This window comes from Aquarana catesbeiana, linkage group LG02 (genome assembly GCF_042186555.1).
Source record: "Aquarana catesbeiana isolate 2022-GZ linkage group LG02, ASM4218655v1, whole genome shotgun sequence".
NCBI lineage: Eukaryota > Metazoa > Chordata > Amphibia > Anura > Ranidae > Aquarana > Aquarana catesbeiana.
Genome location: NC_133325.1, coordinates 312,558,263 through 312,580,904, shown reverse-complemented (window position 1 = coordinate 312,580,904; position 22,642 = coordinate 312,558,263). Strand labels below are relative to the sequence as shown.

General features: G+C 42.6%; 1 protein-coding gene across 1 annotated transcript in view; it reads left to right on the top strand.

Annotated features, from left to right (window-relative positions):
* Positions 1-22,642, top strand: part of REV1 (REV1 DNA directed polymerase) — a 115,676-nt gene that overhangs the window by 55,900 nt on the left and 37,134 nt on the right. The window contains exons 12-16 of the mRNA XM_073614713.1: positions 759-878; positions 3,275-3,495; positions 12,222-12,394; positions 21,064-21,166; positions 21,661-21,823. Coding sequence (XP_073470814.1) covers positions 759-878; positions 3,275-3,495; positions 12,222-12,394; positions 21,064-21,166; positions 21,661-21,823 — 780 coding nt within the window. The remainder of the gene's footprint in view (positions 1-758; positions 879-3,274; positions 3,496-12,221; positions 12,395-21,063; positions 21,167-21,660; positions 21,824-22,642) is intronic.

The following is a 22,642-nucleotide window of genomic DNA, read 5'->3' as shown; positions in this document are numbered from 1 at the left end:
TCCATTTTTGAAAAATTGTTGAGACAGATGGAGCTTTCTTTTGGTGGTATTTAATCACCACTGGGTTTTCTTCTTTGTTTAGCAAAAAAAAAAAAAAACTAAATAAGACAAAAAAAAATCAGTGCTCTGATTATCAGTGTAAATCTGTGCTGTCAAAAATGCTGCTTACCAGCTCTCCTCCTCTCCTCATGCTGTGACAGAGCGTGAGGAAAGGAATGCCGTCAACTGGCAAGTTTGTTTACATGTGATCAGCTGTGATTGGACACAGCTGATCACATGGTAAAGGGCCACTGTGATTGGCCCTTTACCGCCATCTGTGATTAGCTGTGTCCGAAGGTGGGGTTGGTGTTTTCATTGTCCTGGTAACTGCTTATCTTGGGAAAAGTTTTCCCTTAAAGCGGTTGTAAAGGTTCATGTTTTTTCACCTTAATGCATCCTATGTCTCCAGCCCACTAGCCCCCCCGTTTTACTTACCTGAACCCCTTCATTCAGTCGGCGGGGACACGCTGTCTTTCTCTCCACGGGCTCTGGGCTCTTGATTGGATAGATTGATAGCAGCGCAGCCATTGGCTTCCGCTGCTGTCAATTAAATCCAATGACGCGGGCGCCAGGGGGTGGGGCAGAGCCCGGCATTCTGTGTCTATAGACGCAAATGCCGGACTCGGGAGCACGCCCGCAAGGTAAGGACTAGGCTTTTTTTAAATTTGGATATGGTGACTTCATATATCAAAACGTAATTATTACATCTTTTTTTTAAGGCTCTAACATTCTTCTGGCGAGGATGGCAACTAGGAAAGCTAAACCTGATGGACAGTATCATTTAAAGCCAGAAGAAGTAGATGATTTTATTAGAGGTCAGCTAGTCACTACTTTACCAGGTATTATCATTTTGTCTTTTCTGTGAATGTTTATATTTTATATTATCTTCTTTAAAATGAGATGTTAATGGAGTAATTCATTTTGGTAGCCGCTAACGGTCTTGATGGGCATTTTGTGTGCAGTTTACCACACATTCAGCTGCACCAAAAATCCACAGGTGTGACTGGGGCCTAACAGACATTTCTTTGCAGTGTTCATTAGACAAGATTTATAGACTAGGTTTAGACTGTTATAGGATAGTCAAATTGGAGAAAAAAAGACTTCCTAAAATGTTGAAGGTGTTTCAGCTTGGAGGCACAGGGTTAACAGTCCTATTCTGTCAAGATGGAGATATATGTTCTCCTATAACAATGTTCAGGTACTATATAATAACAGTAAAATAAATTATAATGAAATAGTCAAAAATACACAATTCAGTGTAGAAATACAAGGTATCTTGAGGGTTGGACACCCCCAACCCTCAAATAGCCACCATTGGATATCTGGATATTAGGAAACAATGTTTGTTTTCACTACCTTATGTACAAAGTGATTATTGAGGGCTCCCTATTCACATGAGGGTTATTGGTGATACCAGTGCATTGCAATTAGGGTCAATTAAATGTAGTGTAATATCTGTGTAACATATACTCCGAATTGTTTTAAAAAAAAATCAATAAATACTACTTTTAATCTACTCTAAGGTCTGGTGCCATTTAAAATCCCATAATTCTTTTGTTCATTAAAATGTCACTGAAGTTACATGAGATGTAACATAATTACAACATTGTAACATAAAGATGCTCATAATTGACCTGACTTTGTGCACAGAGAAACAGTCAGGCTCAAACAGAACAGGGACTTCCCCAAACCAATACTACTTTGAAGGACACAGTTGTTCTTAAATGTATTTGTATGCTGTAGCATTACCAGTACCCTGTACTCAAAACACTTAAACTTAAAAATTTGGAGAGATGTCCACATACTTTTGCCATAAAGTGTGTATTTATCGTGTTTTTACAAATGTTGGACAATATTTTCATGATTGCAACTGTTTTAAGATTGCTTATTAAATAAAAGCAATGGCACAACCATACACCAGTCCCCACATCCAGGGTCAGGGTGCTAGGTGTTATCCTGGATTCTGAACTCTCCTTTTGGCCCCACATCCAATCACTTTCCAAAGCTTGCCGCCTCAACCTCCGCAACATCTCTAAACTACGTCCCTTTCTAACCAACAAAACCACAAAGCTCCTGATTCCCTCCCTGGTTATCTCTCGCCTCGACTACTGCAACTCCTTCCTCATTGGCTTACCTTTAAATAGACTATCCCCCCTTCAGTCCATCATGAATGCTGCTGCCAGACTCATCCACCTTACAAACCGCTCAGTGTCTGCTACTCCCCTCTGCCAATCCCTCCATTGGCTGCCACTTGCCCAACAAATTAAATTCAAAATACTAACAATAAGTTACAAAGCCATCCACAACTCTGCCCCCAGCTACATCACTAACCTAGTCTCAAAATACCAACCTAATCGCCCTCTCCGTTCCTCCCAGGACCTCCTGCTCTCTAGCTCCCTCATCACCTCCTCCTATATCCACCTCCAGGACTTCTCCCGAACCTCGCCCATCCTCTGGAATTCCCTACCCCAATCTGTCAAACTGTCTCCAAATTTATCCACATTTAGGCAATCCCTGAAAACTTTCCTCTTCAGACAAGCCTATCCTGCCTCCATCTAACAACTGCACTATTTTCTCCATTAGCTCATCCCCACAGCTATTACCCTTTTGTATAACTTGACCCTCCCTCCTAGATTGTAATCTCTAACGAGCAGGGTCCTCTGATTCCTCCTGTATTGAATTGTATTGTACTTGTACTGTCCTCCCTAATGTTGTAAAGCGCTGCGTAAACTGTTGGCGCTATATAAATCCTGTATTATAATAATAATAATAATAATAAAAGCTGAACTCCAGGAATTCAGTTCCTTTGGAAAAAATGAAACACACCATGAGTTAACTTCAATGAGGTGCTTGACACCTCCTGGGGTTATCTCTATTATTTACATCTGACAGGTTTATGGAGCTCCCAGAAGACAGCTATTGCTGTAGTTCTGCTGTAGTTCCAGGTGCCTGACACTAAACCTTGTGGTCTGGGCATCTTCAGCAGTAGAGTCCCTGCAGCTGCTATGCCTTCCCTACTCCTTCCCAATGATCTTATTGAACTTAACTCAAGGTGTGCCTGCACTTTTTACAAAGGATCTGAATTTCTGGAATTCAGCTTTAGTGCAGTTTACAGCCATTTTTATAACAGGTTATTGGGTCTAACATATGGCATTCATTCAGCTTTTGAAATATAAGCATTGCCATAGTGTTTTACATTTTCACACTCCAATGAATGTACTTTCCCTCCATCTAGGAGTTGGCCGGTCTATGGATTATAAATTGGTATCATTAAACATAAAGACATGTGGTGATCTTCAAAATCTTTCAATGTCCAAACTTCAGAAAGAATTTGGGCCTAAAACAGGTCAGATGTTGTACCGATTCTGCAGAGGATTAGATGATCGGCCTATTAGAAAGGAGAAGGAAAGAAAATCTGTATCTGCTGAGATTAACTACGGAATCCGTTTCAAACAGGTACATAATGCTGCAAAAAAAAATGCCACATCTTCCTGGTGAGAAAAATATTCTGTAGATGGTTTACCTTTTTTTGTCAAGTATTGAATGAAGAGAAAAAAAAATCTGTATTTATCGAGGTAACAGTTTCAAATTGATATTTCTTAATTCTGCATCCACCTTCTGTTTCTTTGCCTGTTTTGGTTTGCTTTGTGCCATTAGATTGAGGAACAATGCTTATTACTGTCCATAGAAAGGCTAATTTATTTTAAAATTCATTGGGTGCACAGCAGATATCAGTTAAATGAGTCCTGCCCCGGGGAGAATGGATACTAACACACCACACTGCACAGGATAAAGAACTCCGTTTCAGCTTAGTGTCCCATAGAGTGTAGGACATTTTAACATTTTTACTCCTCAAAAATCTACCATTTAGAGTGACTGCATTTTCAAGAGCAGCTATCTGAGTTAAATAAGCATTCCTCTACACTACAGCAATGGCATTTGAGTCTAAGGCCACGTACACACTGACGGACTTTTCGACCGGACTGGTCCGACGGACTTTCCGGTGGACTTTCGACTGACTTTCCGGCGGACTTCCGACTGACTTTTTACCGAACGGACTTGCCTACACACGATCACACCAAAGTCCGACAGATTTGTACGTGATGACGTACACCGGACTAAAAAAAGGAAGTTGATAGCCAATAGCTGCCCTAGCGTCGGTTTTTGTCCGTCGGACTAGCATACAGACGAGTGGATTTCTGGGTCCGGCGGAGTTACGACGTAAAGATTTGAAACATGTTCCATGTACTGGAAAAGTCCGCTGAAGGTCCGATGAAGCCCACACACGATCGAATTGTACACCGGACTCGGTCCGTCGGATCAGTCCCATAGAAAAGTCCGCTCGTGTGTATACTAAGGGATTGTATTATTGGTAATATTTGTCAGTCCTTTGGGAAAAAAAAGTGTCTTTTGTGTTGTTGAAGAAAACCTCAGTCTTTTAAAAGCGTTAACAATGCTCTGGTTTCCCTACATCGACAGTTCATGAGCGTGAATGACAAATGAATGACAAAATATTCTGTAAACTCAAAAGAATTCACTGCCAACCATAATATCTATTTCTTGGTGATTATTAAAGTCTCAAACTTTAGGACTATACTGCTGCCTAAAGGAAGATTGGATACTGCCAAACAAAAAACTGTAGGCCCGCCCAGGGTTTAACTCTTCCTACTACCAGTATGCCTCAGTTTTGCAACAAAGCAGTATGAAGAGCAATGGCCTCCCAAGAAAAGGATTTTTTTGTTTGTTATCTCTTTTGAAACACAGGGAATCTTACACCTTCAGGACATAAAAAAGCAGTTGTATTGTGAGTTGGGCAACACAGCAATCGTTATGCCCCAAGTTGGAATCAGAAACAGAAAGGTCCACCTTTTTATAGAACATGTGAACAGAAGACCAGATGGTAGCCTTATAGATATGAGAAAAGCCCAAGAGGCACTCGCAGATCTAACTTAAGAGGGGAACATGATTCTTGAGACCATGCACATGAACAATGGTCTACTGAGACACCTAGAAATGATGGACTGAAAAGCTGGGGTGCCTATCTGGGGCTCATCCAAAATGACAAATAGGAATCCATCTATCTGAAAGAAGCAGTGGCAGAGAGATAGACTTGTATAGCCCGAACCACATCCAGATAATGGAGGGAAATTTTCTTTTGATGAACTGAAGCTGGACAAATGCTGGAAGGATGGTGTCCTGTTAAGATGAAAGGCAGGGACTACTTTGGGTAAGCAGGAAGTCCTGGGCCTCAACACCAAAACGGCCCAAAACGGGGTCTTTGCAAATAAGGTTACCAGTTCACTTACCTTGCAGAGATGATAGCTACAGGGAAAACAACCTGGTGGCTGAGACTAGTGAGAGGACTGGCTCTAGTGGGTTCAAATTAGGGATGCACCGATACCACTTTTTTTAGCTACGAGTACCGATACATTTTTATTAAGTACTCACTGATACCAATTACCGATACCCATTTCCCAGGTCCCAGCCCAATCTTCACCTGGTGGGCTGAGCAAGGCTGATGAAGGAAGCCTTCTGAAAGGCATTCCTTCATTCCCACACTCCTCTGCAGTGGTACATCCAGGCTGTTTCTACCTCCATGCATGGCAGACGCCACAGGTAAAGATTCAGCTCCTGCAGACTGATGGCTAGTGGCAGGGCTGTTGCAAGGAATTTTGTCTACTTAGGCGAAGGTGTATTTTACCCCCCCATCCTGGCACCCTAAAGAGGCTGCCTAAGCAGCCTTAAGCCTCCTGGATATGTCCCTGACCATTGCGAATTGTCCCCACTTCTAATAAAAGTCTGTGAAAAAAACCCACCTCAGATCACCCCAATTCCTGCACCTTCACACCTCAAATCACCCTAATTCCTGCACCTTCAGGCCTCTGATCACCACCCAAATTCTTCTGCCTTCACACTCCAGATCACCCCATTTCCTGCATCACTGTAGTCCCCTGCACACCTGCTGTATCACCTTACACACCTGTTCATCACTGTATTCCCCTATAAACCAGTTGCCCACTGTATTTCCTACATACTTGTTTCCCACTTCGTACCGCCCCACACATTTGTTCCCCACTGTACACGTTTCCCACTGTACACCCCCTGCACATATGTTCCCCACTGTACACGTTTTCCACTGTATACCGCCCCACAAATCTGTTTCCCACTGTACACGTTTCCCACTGTACACCTCCCCTGCACATATGTTTCCCACTGTACACATGGTTCCCACTGTAACCCCCCTGCACATATGTTATCACTGTACACCCCCCCGCACATATATTCCCCACTGTACACCCTCTTGCACATATATTCCCTACTGTACAACCCCCCCTGCATATCACTTTATACAATGCAATGACAGCAGTGGTGGCCTCACCTGGAGGAGAGCAGCGCTGCAGCATAACAGATTCCCGACAGTCCGAGAAGAGGTGGGAGGGTAAATCACAGTAAGCCAGGACATGCAGGGTTTCAATCGCACCCAACCCTCCCCAGTTCCCTGTATCGTCATCATGCCGTACTTCCGGCACTTCCTGCTCTTTGCACTGGCTCTCTCCCCTATGTTCTTGCTGTCGCAGCTAGAGCTGCAATGCAGGCAGGGGAGTCCCAGCAAGGGAGTAAACTTACCCTGCAGTTAACCCTCGCACAGCCGGCGCTGGCTTTTCTCTGTCCTGACTCTCCTCTTGTGCTGCACTGCAGGCTGGGGATGGAGTGGAGCCCTAGAAGCAGCTGCCCCTGGTTTAAATCACATTTATCTGTCAGCAGGGAAGCTGACAGGTAAATTAATCATCAGTTGTTAAGGATGCGGCGGCCCCGCTCCTTAACGACCAATAATTGTTGCATTCTTTTGTGTACATTTCAGTTGTCAGTGGGAGAATCCGACTGACAGCTGAAAGAACCGAGCAGTAGGTATTGGTTTTAAGTATCGGTACATTTGCACGAGTACCGATACTCGTGCAAATGCTTAGTATCCGCATCGGTATCGGTGCAACCCCAGTTAAAACGGCAGCTCCTGCAGCACAGACAGAACTGGATTCAGATGCCACAGAATACAGACTGGGGGGTGTCACATGGGAGACCTCTCTTTGAAACCAAATGGAAAGAGCAGAGAAATAACCTTTGATGGTGCTGAGAGCCAAATGCTGGTCCAAACCAAATTGGAGGAAGGAGAGGATTCATCTTGCAGAGAAACTCCTAGGGTGAAAGCTCCTAGACTTAGCACCGAGCAAAGTATGCTTTCCACATCTGATGATAGACCTTGCAGGAAGAGGTCTAGATCTAGCCTTGAGCATTAAAACACTATCTGGACATGAGCATTATGGAATCGTAGACTCCGTTGCCAATGTTCTTTACAACCTGGGCTTCAACAGCCACGGTGGTAAAGATAGAACCAGGAAGAAGCAGGATGGAAAATTGTTCCTTGAGACTAACATTCTGCCCTTGGTGCATCTGCTGGAAATCAGCGTTCCATATCTGCATGGGACAATCCACTGAGTTAATTCAACAACGATTTAAGTGACAATGAATCATACAAGAATCTCTGTGGTTGATGGCTCAGAAACCTCCAAGACGGTGGGCAAATCAAATGCAAAATCTTCAGGGAAGGGAGTGGGAGCATACTTGCTGGTTCTGCAGTCAGAGAAAAAAACTGGTAACTTGGGTCATAAACTCCTGCATGACCATAATAGAAACCTTAGTCAAGAAGGCAGACAATCCAGTTACACCTGACAGACCCAAAGAGGCCAGAGACTTTGAAGATGGAAGAGACTTTAACAGCAAAAGACAATGCGATTCAAGGATGCAGCAGCCTGCACCATCAGTGGGCTAGCTGCAAGCATTCTCTGACCTGTTAGTAGAAACTGTTCTCTTCTCCCTTCCTTCACCTGTGTGTCTGACATATTGCGACTACAAAGTGGGATAGGCCACATGCAGGCGCAGGGTAATAGACCAGGCCTCAAGTACTCACGAAAAAACTGACAGCTGGTGGCAGGTGAGAGTTCATAACTGGAGTGTTGGATGGCCAGAGGTGACTAAAGCCACTGTAGGTGTGTAGTAGGAACAGATCAAAGTTCCACATGACAGGTAACACAGCAGGGATATGCTTCTGCTATGTTGTGTAGTAAGAAGTTGGCAGCTCCACTCAGTGAATGACATCTGCTTTTTGTCTCACAGCTTTAATCCAGAGTAATCTGGCAGAAAATAAGGAGCAATGGTACCCAGTGACCAGCAAACATGCAGGAACTCTCAGTGCTCAGCCCAATCATCCTACTCAGTAAGTGAGTCTTCTGAGTCAGAGCAAGCAGAGCAGCTAGCAGAACGGAGCCTGGAAAACCCAGAGCCCAGTTCCCGAAGGTCCAGGCTAGCCCTGCAACTGGATGTGGTACTATCAGAAAGCCAGGCTGAGAACAACAACTCTGGATAGCTTCAAATTGGAGACTTATTCTCTGGTAGCAGTGTACACGTTGACAGTCTTGACAGAAGAAAGAAATAAAAGAAGAAAAAAAAAGCTGGTTAAATAATAAGTTAGTCTAAGTAGGCTGGGCTACCATTTTTTTTACTTTACCAGAGTCCAGTCCTCAGTCCAAAGATTCAAGACTTCCTGTGTCCCTCAATGGGTGAAACGGAAATGGAGACTAGGGATTAGAGCTGCACGATTAATCGTCAAGAATCGTTATCGCAATCTTGACTAAAGTGTTTCCCGATTCTTTCAATGCAAAGAATTCTCTCTGCTCTTCTGAAGCCACAGCCCTCAAAAAGAAAGGAAGGAAAACACCGGCAGTCCGCCAAGAATCAAAACATTCTTTATCAGTTGAACTGAAGTATAAACATTGTAACAATTTGTCAATGGAAAAGACTGTGTGTAAGCGAGGAAAGTTTAACCACTTAAACACTTGGGCCCCTTTCACACTGGGGCGGTTTGCAGGCGTTATTGCGCTAAAAATAGCGCCTGCAAACCGCCCCTAAACAGCCTCCGCTGTTTGTTCAGTGTAAAAGCCCTAGGGCTTTCACACTGAAGCGGTGAGCTGGCAGGAGAAGATAAAAATCTCCTGTCAGCCGCATCTTTGGTGAAGGAGCGGTGTATTCACCGCTCCTAAACCGCTCCTGCCCATTGAAATCAATGGGACAGCGCGGCTATACCGCAACTATAGCCGCGCTATACGAGGGGTTTTAACCCTTTTTTCGGCTGCCAGCGGGGGGTTAAAACCGCACCGCTAGCAGCCGAATACCGCGGTAAAACAGTGCTAAAAATAGCGCTGTTTTACCGCCGACGCCCCCTACCGCCCCAGTGTGAAAGGGGCCTAAGGCTCCATGCACACTAGGAGCAGAAAAAACTTCAACGTTTTTAGCTTAGAAACGTGGCATAAAAGATGAAATTAAAAGCATATTGTACAAAGTTTGAGAGTTTAAGAGCATTTAGTTTTATAGGCATTTTTGCACTATACGCCCCTCTGCAAAAGCCAGGAAATGATGTACATGATGTTATTTTACTAAAATAACGTTGAAACTTGACTTTTAAAAGAGATAAGAGGAGTTTAGGAGAGACTGACATTTTTACAGCTCCTAAACTTCTCCAGAAAACGCAATAGAGAAGGGTTTTTTTCCTGCCTCTGAACGTCCCTGACAGAAAACGCCTGTAGTAGTCATAATGTGCAAACACACATAGAACACAGTAGAAGTGCTTCTAGAGGCAGGTGAAAAAAACTTCAAACGTCTGTAGAATCAACGTTTTTTAAGACCAGTGTGCATGGAACCTAAACCTTTTTCTGACATTTGATAAAATCATTTTTTTTTTGCTAGAAAACTACTTACAACCCCCAAACATTATATATATATATATATATATATATATATATATATATATATTTTAGTAGACACCCTAGAGAATAAAATGGTGGTTGTTGCAATATTTTATGTCACACTGTATTTGCGCAGCGGTCTTTCCAATGCAATTTATTTTGGAAAAAATTACTTTAATGAATTAAAAAAAAACATAAAAACTAACCAGTAAAGTTAGCCCATTTTTTTTTGTATAATGTGAAAGATTTTACATCGCGAGAATCATGAGAGAATCGTGATCTTTTTATTTGAAGCAAAAAAATCATGATTCTCATTTTGGCCAGAATTGTGCAGCTCTACTAGGGATGCACCAATACCATTTGTTAACTACGAGTACCGCTACTTTATTTTTTTAGTACTCTTTGATACCAATTACTGATACCTATCACCTAGAAAGAGTAGGTAGAGAGGAGAGAGGGGGTTTAGGAGATGTGTGTGGAGGGGGGGGTGAGGGCAGGGTGGGGAGTGGGTGAGTAGGGGGGTAAGTGAGGACAGGGTGGGGGGGTGAGGGCAGGGTAGTTGAGGGTTGGGGTGGTTGGGATGCAGCTTCTCCTGCAGGTGGATCCTCTGGAGCTGTGAGCCTGGGACTAGCTGAACACTGCTAATATATTTGGTCCTGTCCCTTCCTCCTGGGCAGCTGGGGATCAGGGACTTCATTTTTAAAAAAAAGCTGCAGATTTTGGAGTCCCCGCCTGCTCTAACTCTGCCCCCCACTGAGTTTGCAGAGATGGGCCAGGACAGGAGGGCTGGAGGCTGGTGTGGTATAAGCAGTGGGGGTGGGGATGGGGGCAGATTTGACAGCTGGAGGGAGGGGAGGAGGAGGCAGGGAGAGAAGTCCCGCAGACAGCTGAAATGTAATTTGTCGTTAAGAGGGCAGCGGCCCTTCCATACAGGGCCTATTCTGGCACTACTCTCCTACATGTAAAAATCATCTTTCTTTTTGCTGGAAAATTACTCAGAACTTAGCAGACAACCTAGGGAATAAAATGGCGGCCGTTGTAACTTTTTATGTCACACGGTATTTGTACAACAATTTAAAAAAAAATTGGGGGGGGGGGGGGGAACTGTTTCCTTAATTAAAAAATAACAAGTTAGCCCAATTTTTGGGGAAAATGTGAAAGGCGATGTTATGCCGTGTTAATAGATACGGAACAAGTCACGTTTTAAAATTGCACACACTTGTGGAATGGCGCCAAACGTTGGTACTTAAAAATCTCCATAGGCAATGCTTTAACATTGTTTACAGGTACCAGTTTAGCGTTACAGAGGAGGTCTCGTGCTAGAATTGTTGCTCTTGCTCTAATGCATGCGGCTATACCTCACATGTGTGATTTGAACGGCATTTACATATGTGGGCACTTGCGTGTATGTTCGCTTCTGTGCACGAGCACACGGGACGGGGGCACTTTAAATTTATTTTATTTTTTCTTTATTGTTTGTTTTACTTAATTTTTTTTTTTTTTTTTTACTTTCTCTTTAAATTTTTTTTTTTTTGATTACTTTTATTCCTATTACAAGGAATGTAAACATCCCTTGTAATAGGATTGGTGCATGACAGCTCCTCTTTATGGAGAGATGTGGGGTCTATAAGACCCCACATCTATCCTCCAGGCTGGAAATTGCTTTCTAGCTGAGATCTGGGCGTTAACTTCCGTGGCCATAGAGATGACTGGGGACCATCTGGTCACCGGAAATCTCTATGATCATCGGCCAGTGCTGGCGGATTCTTTCTCCAGGTCGCCAATGACCCGTACGAACCCAGTGAAGCACCAACGGGTGGGCCAGCCGGCTGGCGGGAGGGAAGGGGGTTGGGGGGGGTGATGTCCCCTCCCGATGCCTGTAAGAACGATCAAGTGGCTAAACTGCCGCTATGATTATTCTTACAGTGCACAGAATTGCTGGCAGAAAAAGATGAGGCTGCAGGAATCATTCAGATATCCCCACTGAAAGTCAAAGACGTCAAATGACGTCCTTGGGCTGGAAGTGTTTAACAACCGATAATTGCCGGCATCCTTTTCTTTACATTTCAGCTGTTAGCTGGGAAATCCCGCTGACAGCTGAAAGAACCAAGCAAGATGGTATCAGTTTTGGGTATCTGAGCATTTGCGTGAGTACCGATACATTGGGCATGCATTATCTGAAATACTATATAAAAAATATATACTGTGTGTGTGTGTGTGTGTGTGTGTGTGTGTATATGTATATGTATATGTATATGTATATGTATATATATATATATATATATATATATATATATATATATATATATTTTGCAAAGTTGCATATCTGGTGAATTATCTTTGCACACTTTTTAGCTGATCCTAACAAGAAACTTTTGTCCTCAGGTCAGTGAGGCAGAGGCCTTTTTGATGAACCTTTCAGAAGAGATCCAGAGGAGGCTTGAGTCTGTGAAAATGAAGGGAAGAAAACTCACACTTAAAATCATGGTGCGAAAAGCAGGAGCACCCATAGAACCTGCAAAATATGGGGGTCATGGAATCTGCGATAATATAGCAAGGTGAATACATTGTGGGACTAATTATAAAAAAATATGTAATGATTGACCGAGTTCTTTTCCAGTTTTACATCTCTTCACATTATGTAATGCTGCCTGTATTATTTTTCAACATTTTATACTGCTTACTCTTTCTTGAACCTAATTATTATGAGCAACACTGTTTACTGGATACAGAACAAACCAACATATAAAAAAAATATTTTTGCATTGCACCATTTTCCTGATTAAATAAACAAGAAATACTCCATGCTGTACCTAAACCACAAAACACAATTTTGCATGATGCAAGATAGGCCTACATTAGACAATTATTGCTGTAATTTTCAAGAAAATAAGTGCTTCAGTATTGCTATGTAGAGATTTTTTTTTTAAAACCACCTCTACTTTCATATTGACAAAGAGGTGGAGCCTCGAAACGTTAAAGTGGAGACCGAGATTAATTGCCTCATTCCAGGACAGTCCCCAACTTCTTGAATTCTGGTTGGTACACCAAACATGGATTTATCTTTACTCTCATTAAAGAGGACATAGTGGTTTAGTATCTACTTCATGTTCAATAAATGGATTCCCTAGGCCCTTAAAAAAACATTTTGGAACCTCACATACAATTGATGGGTTTTCCCACAGACCGCATCTCATCTGGTTGCCCATGCAAGTTTAATTGACTTGCACCATATACCCACAACCACATTGTGTGACTATCTGTTGCTTTATGCTCCACACATTTGAGTGCACTGAGGATGTCTTTTGTGTGCTTCCATATTCAGCCTGTCTTGAGAATAATATAGAAGCTGCCTGAAGTTTAACCACTTGCCATTCAGCGACAAACCGGCACATCGCTGGATTGGATGGGTGATAACTTGGTCATTGCTGCAGCAGTTATCGAGATATAACTTTTTAGGGCTGGTGATTCTCTTCAATGTACAAGTAATCCTAGTAGTTAGGAGGCTTTTGGATTACTTTTACAGGCAACGGAAGTGAGTCCCACCCCCCCCTCCAGCCCCCGCCTTTAACGGGCTCACCCGTGCGATTGGGGAACCCAGTAAGGATGTGACCGGTGGCATCCGATTCCTGGGACACGGCGAGAGGAACTGGTGTTGTTTCTTCCCCTGTGTGATGTGAAAAACTGGAAGTGATGATGATTTTCAGTCTAATGTAAACAAGCTGTTACTGGCTTGAAAACGCATCTGATCAAAACGATCTTGGTTTGATCAGATGCTTTTTAGGGCAGAGGAGAGATCTGGGGTCTAATATATAATCTGGGGGTTCTAAGTAATTGTTACATCTATGTGAAAAGTGGAGTTGGTCTGTTGTTGAAGTGGTTAAATCCATTCAGTGTGATTGTTTTGTTTTTGTCAGGGGTTTCAAAACAAGAACACGATTCACATAAGAACATAAGAGCAATTTGTAGACTCAGCAAAAGATCCATGGAATGAATTCCTTCTCAGTGTAGTACTCTAATTATTATAGTGCACAATTCATATGCAACCTGTTGTCAGAAACCTCTTAATCCATTTATATTAAAAAACATGATTTAAAGTATATATGAACCCTTTCACCACATGTAAGTAACAACTCATGAAATACATACATACACTATATTACCAAAAGTATTGGAACACTTGCCTTTACACACATGAACTTAAATGGCATCCCAATCTTAGTCCGTAGGGTTAAATATTAAATTGGCCGACCCTTTGCATGTATAACAGCTTCATCTCTTCTAGGAAGGCTGTCCACAAGGTTTAGGAGTGTGTCTATGGGAATGTTTGACCATTCTTCCAGAAGCGCATCTGTGTGGTCAGGCATTGATGTGGACGAGAAGGCCTGGCTCGCAGTTGCCAGTCTAATTCATCCCAAAGGTGTTCTATCGGGTTGAGGTCAGGACTCATGCAGTCATGTTGGAACAGGAAAGGGCCACTCTCAAACTGTTCCTACAAAGTTGGGAGCAGAAAATTGTCCAAAATGTCTTGGTATGCTGATGCCTTAAGAGTTCCCTTCACTGAAACAATGGGGCCAAGTCCAAACCCTGAAAAACAACCTCACATCATAATCCCCCCTCCACCAAATGATTTGGACCAGTGAGCAAAGCAAGGTCCATAGAAACCTTGGGGTGGACGAACTTGACTGGCCTGCACAGAGTCCTGACCTCCACCCGATAGAACACCTTTGGGATGAATTAGAACGCAGACTGTGAGCCAGGCCTTCTTGTCCTCATCAGTGCCCGACCTAACAAATGCTCTTCTGGAAGAATGGTCAAACATTCCCATAGACACACTCCTAAACCTTGTGGACAGCCTTCTCAGAAGAGTTGAAACTGTTATAGCTGCAAAAGGTGGGCCAACATAATATTGAACCCTACGGACTAAGACTGGGATGCCATTAAAATTCAAGTGCGTGTAAAGGCAGGCGTCACAATACTTTTGGTAATATAGTGTATAAAGAAACCAAAACAAATAAGTTCAGTAATTAAGTTATGTGTAATAACATGGAATGACACAGGAAAAAAGTATTGAACACATGAAGAAAGGGAGGTGCAAAAAGGCATGAAAAGCCAAGACATCAGCCAAAATCTATTGGTAATTAGAAAGCTATCCTGCCCCTTGTCAGTGCAATCTAATATCCGCTGATTCAGTCTCAACTGATGGCCTGTAAAAAGGTGTCTCATTGCCAAGGTGTCGCACAAGAAACGTCTCATGATGGGTAAAAGCAAAGCACTCTCTCAAGACCTTTGCAACCTTATTGTTGCAAAACATACTGATGGCATTGGTTACAGAAGGATTTCTAAACTTCTGAATGTTCCAGTGAGCACTGTTGGCCATAATTCGGAAGTGGAAAGAACATAATTTCACTATAAACTGGCCATGACCAAGTGCTCTTTCACAAGATTTCTTACAGCGGAGTTATCAGAAGAGTTGTCCAAGAGCCAAGGACCACTTGTGGAAAGCTTCTAAAAGACCTGGAATTAGGCGGGTACAATTGTTTCAAAGAAAACAATAAGTAATGTACTCAACCACCATGACAGCATGTTGAAGCTCATTTAAACTTTGCTGCACAACGTTTAGACAAGCCTGTGAAATACTGGGAGAATATAGTCTGGTTAGATGAGACCAAAATTGAACTCTTTGGATGCCATAATACACACCATGTTTGTAGGTCAAATAGCACACCATGGCGTGGGGCTGTTTTTCAGCGTACGGTACTGGCAAACTAGCCAATCACCTAACTTGGATCCAATAGAAAATCTATAGACAGAACTGAAGATCAGAGTTCATAGAAGAGGCCCATGGAACCTTCAAGATTTGAAGACTGTAAGGAAGAATGGGCAAAAATCACACCTAAGCAATGCATGCAACTAGTTTTTCCATACAGGAGGCATCCTGAAGCTGTCATTACCAACAAAGGATTTTATATGAAGTATGAATTAAATTTTAGTTGGCATGTTTAATACTTTTTCCCTGTGTCATTCCATTTTACTACACATAACTTAATTTCTGTGCTTATTTGTTTTGGTTTCTTTCTATGTATGGATTGCATGGGTTGTTACTAACGTGAAAATGTCAATAGCACCTTTAGAAATATATACCTAGAAAAATGGTGACGTGTTCAATACTTATTTTACCTGCTGTGTATATTTGTAAGTGATCACATGACTCTGTTCTCAGCTGCATAGCAGATGAGAGAGGTGGGGGTAGAGATTACAAGGGGGACATGTCAGCAGGAGGCAGTGAAACAGCAGTACACTAATCTTTCTAGTGAAGAGCTGTCCAAGGCATGTGTCAGCACAAGTGTGCCCATTGGATAGACAGGATGTGCTCCCAGGTAGAATGCAAGAAAAATGACAATGCTGGCATGAATGTGCTTCCATGTCTGGGGTGGTCATTTTGAAAAAGGAGAGCAAGGGGACTGGCAGGATCACTAGGTATTTCACACAAATGAAGCAATGAGGAATGGGATACTTTTTTTATACATGGTAACAGATTTTAACATGCATATTTTTCTGTTCAGATATTTTATTGATATATAAAAGAGGGGCAAGGAGAATTCTCCAATATAAGGTGAACAATCCAATGTGTACATTTGTTGAATAATACAAAGAAAGTTCTTAGTATAAAGGGCTCATAGTAATGCATAACATGAGTCATAGATATGGGGGCACAAGGCCTCTAGGGTATACAAGATTACACAATACTAAGGTACATAGCAGAATAAACGTAGAGAGGTTTGGCACTAGTAAGCGGGAAACGGGCAAGAAGGTTATCCCGATCTACCACTCTACTAATGGTGAAGCATAGATAGGAGAAAGAAAGGGAAAGAGAAGGACAGACCAGAAAGAAGAGGAGAAAACCACAGAGGAGGTCTATGGTTCCGAATGAGCTTGAGGCATAGCAAGTGCTGGGATAGGGGGTTTAAGGCTCCAGAAGAGATTCGTCAAAGTCTGGAGGCAAGAAATGGTCCACCCAAGGTTGACAAATTTTGAAATGTTTAGGAACTCTATCCTGAATAGTAGCCTCAATTTTACTATGAATCATGGATTGGGTGATTCTGTTTTTAACTTCAACAACACATAGTTTAGGGGACTTCCAAGCTCGTGCTACCATTTGTTTGGCACATGTTATAGCCTGTAGTATGAGGTGAAACTGAGCTCTGGTATATCTGGTATCTAAAGTCTTATGGTTCAGCAACGCAAGAGATGAGTCAGGGTCTAAAGTAGTGTTGATCAGTATAGAAGCCATGTTCATTAGAACTTTGTAGTTTCTTTTGAGTGCTAGTATATTTTGAGAAGAGAATTTCGTGTTTTCCCAGATATCATACCAATCCTCCATCTCCAGTTCAATCCCCAGATCTCGGGACCACTGAGCAGTATAGGACGGCATACTGGATAGTGTGGAAGTAAGATAATTACATATACAGGATATAATTCCTGGCGCATACGGGTCTGAATCGCATATACCTTCATATAGAGATAGGCAATCTAGTGCTGAATGTGTGTGTGTGACTGAGCAAAGTGGGCTATCTGGAGATAGCAAAAACATTCTTTAGGCAGTAGTTGAGCCTGTTCCTGCAAGGTGGTAAATGTTTTCAGGGAATTACTTGTTACAAGGTCGTATATGCGGGTCAGGTTTAATGAGGACCAAGCTTGGAATGAAAATGGATCGAGGAAAGCCGGATATAAACCCAGGTGTAAGAATGTGCTCCGGCGTGTTCGCATACTGCAAGTGCCGAGCCTGCCAGGAAGTCGGCACGGCGCAGCGCTAATCACAAGCAGTGAGACATTTCCCGATGTGCGGCTGCAGAGATTGGGAAATGTCTCACTGCCTGTGATTAGCGCTGCGCCGTGCTGACTTCCTGGCGGGCTCGGCACGTGCAGCATGCGAACACGCCAGAGCTCGTCCTTACCCAGGTGATTAAAAAAAGAGAGTAATGGGGTGTGAGGTGATGCCAGTTCAAATAGACCCCGTAATTTATCCCAAAGTTGGAGGGAATGCTGGGTTAATGGGCTAGCTATGGGACCTTGGTCATGTCGGGATAGCCACAGCAAGTTGTTGACAGATAAGGGGTGCAAATCGATTGCCTCTAGACCCACCCATAGTGGCGCCTCGACCTTTGTGTGGTATAGCGTGAGTTGAGCCAACTGAGCAGCATGGTAATATCTAAAAAAGTTGGGAACCCCAAGGCCTTCATGTAGCCTACTCCGTAATAATATGGCTCAAGGCACTCTGGGCCTCGTGGGGCCCCATATATATTTATATACACATCTTTGAATGGCCCGAAAAAAATACTAGGGTATCATAACTGGGAGAACCCTGAAAAGCTACAGAAGTATGAGCAATAAGGTCATCTTGACAGCTTTCACACGCCCAAACCAGGAGACGCAAAGCGGCTGCTAAATGGCCAACAAGCATGATAAACGTGACAGCATGGGAAGATAGTTTGCCTAGTAGAGATCCAAGGGGTTACTTGTCAGCTTAATCCCCAAATATGGTATTGAGGTGGAGGACCATAAAAATTGGAATGTTTCTTGAAGGTGACTAAGCTAAGTCTGTGGGAGAGACACGTTGAGGGCCCTAGATTTGGACGGGTTGACCTCCAGCCCGGACATCAAAGCGAATTTATCTAATATGCTAGGGAGATTCGTATGGGGTTGTATGAGGGGAAGTGACAAATAACAAGACATCATCTCTGCGAACAAACATAATTTATGGTTAGTGGAAGCAATTTCCAGGCGTTTATCGAATATATAAATAGATAATATAATGGTGATTAAGAATGAGTGCAAAAGATGCAAAATATGGTGACTGTAGTGAATAAATATAGAACTTTCAAGTGCTGATGTGTAAACATAAACAATGCATGAATGATTCAACGTAGTCCATATATAAAAAAAAAAGGAAAGTGCCAAAAATGCAGATGAATCACAGACTGGAAGTACTAAAATCTTCCAACCATGTATAGGTGCAAGGTGCAAAGCCAAAAGGTGCTTTCTAGCATCAGTAGGTGGCGCTGTGACTTCAGTGCTGTGAATCTTCGGTGTAAATGACACCCGTAGGTGTACTAACTTCTTTCCTTACTACTGTAAGGTAAGCAGCATTCAGATTAAACAGAGGGGGTAGATGATCACTCAAGGGAAGGGGCCTCCTGTGCGTTCCTCCTGGAGGGTTCCAGTGTGTGCAGAGCCTGAATGGTACTTCCTCTAGATGCCTCTCTCCCAGGACCAGATCAGTAGCCAAAAACCACTCAAATGCATCAAAAAACAGCATAAACGGGAAGGATTCAGATGAAAACAGGGAGCCTCTATAGTGTAGTATGCTTTTAAATCGGGCGTTTATTACATATAATCAAATAAGTCAGGTACTCACAATGAATGTATATAGCATGCACAGTGTACAAACGAGCTTTGAGCTCGCGGCCAGGTCGTCACTTCTGTTGTCCGTATGTCTTACGCGTATCGCCACTGTCACGGGCACCCCAGATGAAGTCACATGACATTAACAACACGCGTAGGACATACGGACACCGGAAGTGACGTCCTGGCCACGAGCTTGATGCTCTTTGTACACTGTGCATGCTATATACATTTATTGTGAGTATTTGGCTTTCTTTTGATTATATGTAATAAACACCCGATTTAAAAGCATACTACACTATAGAGGCTCCCTGTTTTCTTCTGAATCCTTCCCATTTATGCCCGTTTTTTGATGCATTTGAGCGGTTTTTGGCTACTGATCTGGTCCTGGGAGAGAGGCATCTAGAGGAAGTACCATTCAGGCTCTGCACACACTGGAACGCACAGGAGACCCCTTCCCTTGAGTGATCATCTACCCCCTCTGTTTAATCTGAATGCTGCTTACCTTACAGCAGTAAGGTAAGAAGTTAGTACACCTACGGGTGTCATTTACACCGAAGATTCACAGCACCACCTATTGATGCTAGATAGCACCTTTTGGCTTTGCACCTTGCACCTATACATGGTTGGAAGATTTCAGTACTTCCAGTCTGTGATTCATCTGCATTTTTGGCACTTTCCTTTTTTTTAATATAAGGACTACTGTTGAATCATTCATGCATTGTTTATGTTTACACATCAGCACTTGAAAGTTCTATATTTATTCACTACAGTCACCTTATTTTGCATTTTTTTTGCACTCATTCTCAATCACCATTATATTATCTATTTATATATTCGATAATTTTTACTCATCAGGACCTTGGAACAGGAGAACGTCTTTGGTGTGAGCAGCAGACAGGATTTGCTCTTTTGTGCGAAAGTAATGCAGTTTGACAATTATGTCGTGACATGGGCCCTCTGGTTGGTGGCGGGTAAGGACCCTATGGATTGTCAAATTCAAAACATTCGGTTAGTATTGAGGGTGCTAGCTTCTGGAATAAAGCAGTGGTGAAGGAGGTCAGGTCATCAATGGATTCGCAGATTGGATCTATGTGAGCTGTTCTCTGCATCTTCCAGGTGGGAGAGGAGCATTTTATTTTCCTCACGGAGTGCCTTATGTTCTGGAACGTGCTATGTAGGGTGAGCTCCATATCATCCACCCTAGTTTCAAGGTCTGCTGTGCGCTGGCCTAGCTCCCTAATCTCACGGGAAAGCCTATTGGCGATCTGCTCAGAGGTAACTAAGTGCCTTCTGCAGCATTGTTCCATATGACTGAAAAAGTCTTTCTGTAACATACCTGACTGTGGTATTACGGGAGAGCCGCTGAGATTAAACCCAGAATTGCCTCTTCCTCGCTGTCCACAAGCCCAGATCGGGCCGGCGAAGCTACATGCTGCTGTGCTGCGACCTTTGCTGCCGTCTTGGAGGAGGCACGGGCTAGGGCCTCCTTGATGGGCTTTGGTTTATTCTTCCCCTGATGGCCTGTTAGAACCATCCCGGATGGGCAGTCAGAACTCCAGGGAGTGATTGTGGGGTGAGCGAGTGTGTCGTGCGGTTCAGATCAGTGCGGATACCCGGCAATGCTGCGAGGAGTGCGGAGTTCTAAGGGGACACGTCCACCATGTTGAGCCTCAGGCATGCGCCCCCAAACGCACATATTTTTAAATAAAACATGGTGTTATAAAATTGAGCTTCACATATTACTATTTTATCTCAGATCTTCTATTGGTTGTGTGGTACAATATAGAAAAATGTTTTTTCTTTTGTTTTGTTTTTACAGGACAGTAACCCTAGAACAAGCAACAGATAATGCCAAAGTATTTGGAAAAGAAGTTTTAAAAATGTTTAATTTAATGAAGTTGGATGTTTCAGATATGAGAGGGGTAAGTACATTAAACAACATAATTTTATTTGTTATAATACTGTTTCATATTGCTACAAAAAGCTAGTTTGGCTCAGTTTTTCTATGGCATGGAGAAGTTCTACTGAAAGGTTATGGGAGGCTGTTGCTATTTCTTCATATACAATAAATCTGAATTTGAGCAGAAAAAACTGAATCTGCAGGATTCTGGCATCTTCTTGGCAATGTCGGATTAGAGAAACCTATAGATTTCTGCTTTGCATCCCGTTTGAGCTAGCAGTTCATATCTGATGGGAGGTTTTATCATGTTGTCGGTCATGATAATGTCTTTTTGTAGTTTCAGAGGATCCTTTTATTTGGGAAGAAGTGCCCAGGTAATACAGAGCAAAGTCTCTAGGTAGCCATGGTCGTCTGCCCCCCAAAACAATAAAAAAAATGTCAAACATTTCAGAATTTTTTTTTTTTTTTCATGGAAGAAAATATCAGCTGTTGCGTTTTTTTTCTATTTTAAATAAGGTGGGACTTCAGATGCACCAGTTGGTTCCAGCGCACATGTCTAATTTTAGCCCCATGCCACTTAAATCTGGCCTGATGCCAGCAGGGTCCCGCTCACTGATTGACATGTTTCACGATCAGAGAAAAAAGAAGCCCGCTGAAGAACTACCCGCAAATAAGACAGGTAATTTAGTACATAACATGTGCTATGTAATAATGTGCGTTGTTTATAAAGGGTGCATTTACCTAAGGGTTTCAAAGATTTCTGGCATCTTCTATCTAACTTTTTTTGCAGTTTGGATGGCTTTTGATTGGCTGGTTAAATGCCATAAAAAACTAGAAAAGTTGGAATCCCCAACAACCTCAACAGAGTGAGAGAGATTAGGCACAGCTTCAATACCCACCTAAATTCACCCTATACAATAAAAGCAACATAAAGTATAAGCCATAGGGCAAAGCCACAGAATTCTTCCTGATAAAAAAAGAAATATACATCCTAATTATCCTGAATGTATAAATACAAACAGCCATTATAACACAAAACTTAAAGGATAATTAGAGCAGAACACACAGTTCGATAAACACCCTCCCAACAGCCAACATCTAGTATCCACGCTAGAAATTTCTTAAATCTTCAATACATAATGAAGCCCATAAAGATAAGACCAAGCATATATAAATATAAGCTATGTTTGCAACCCTCATGGAGCAGAATAACCCTAGGGGCAAATGAGCTCACTGTTCTCTTAGCCATCCCCATGTGCTTCCATATGTCATACATAAGGAAACAAAACATATAAGGTGTAAGACCCCTAAGAGTAAAACCCAAACCCAAAAGCTAAATTAAAAAAAACAACAAAGGGAAAAAGAAAACGGAATTCTTGCTTGCATGTCCAACCTACTGTACCATTCCAGTTCCCAGTGAGATATCTGTGGCAAACTGTCAGCAGTGCATGACATTCCAAAAAATGGCGCCCTGACATTTCCAAGGCCGACTGTGCAT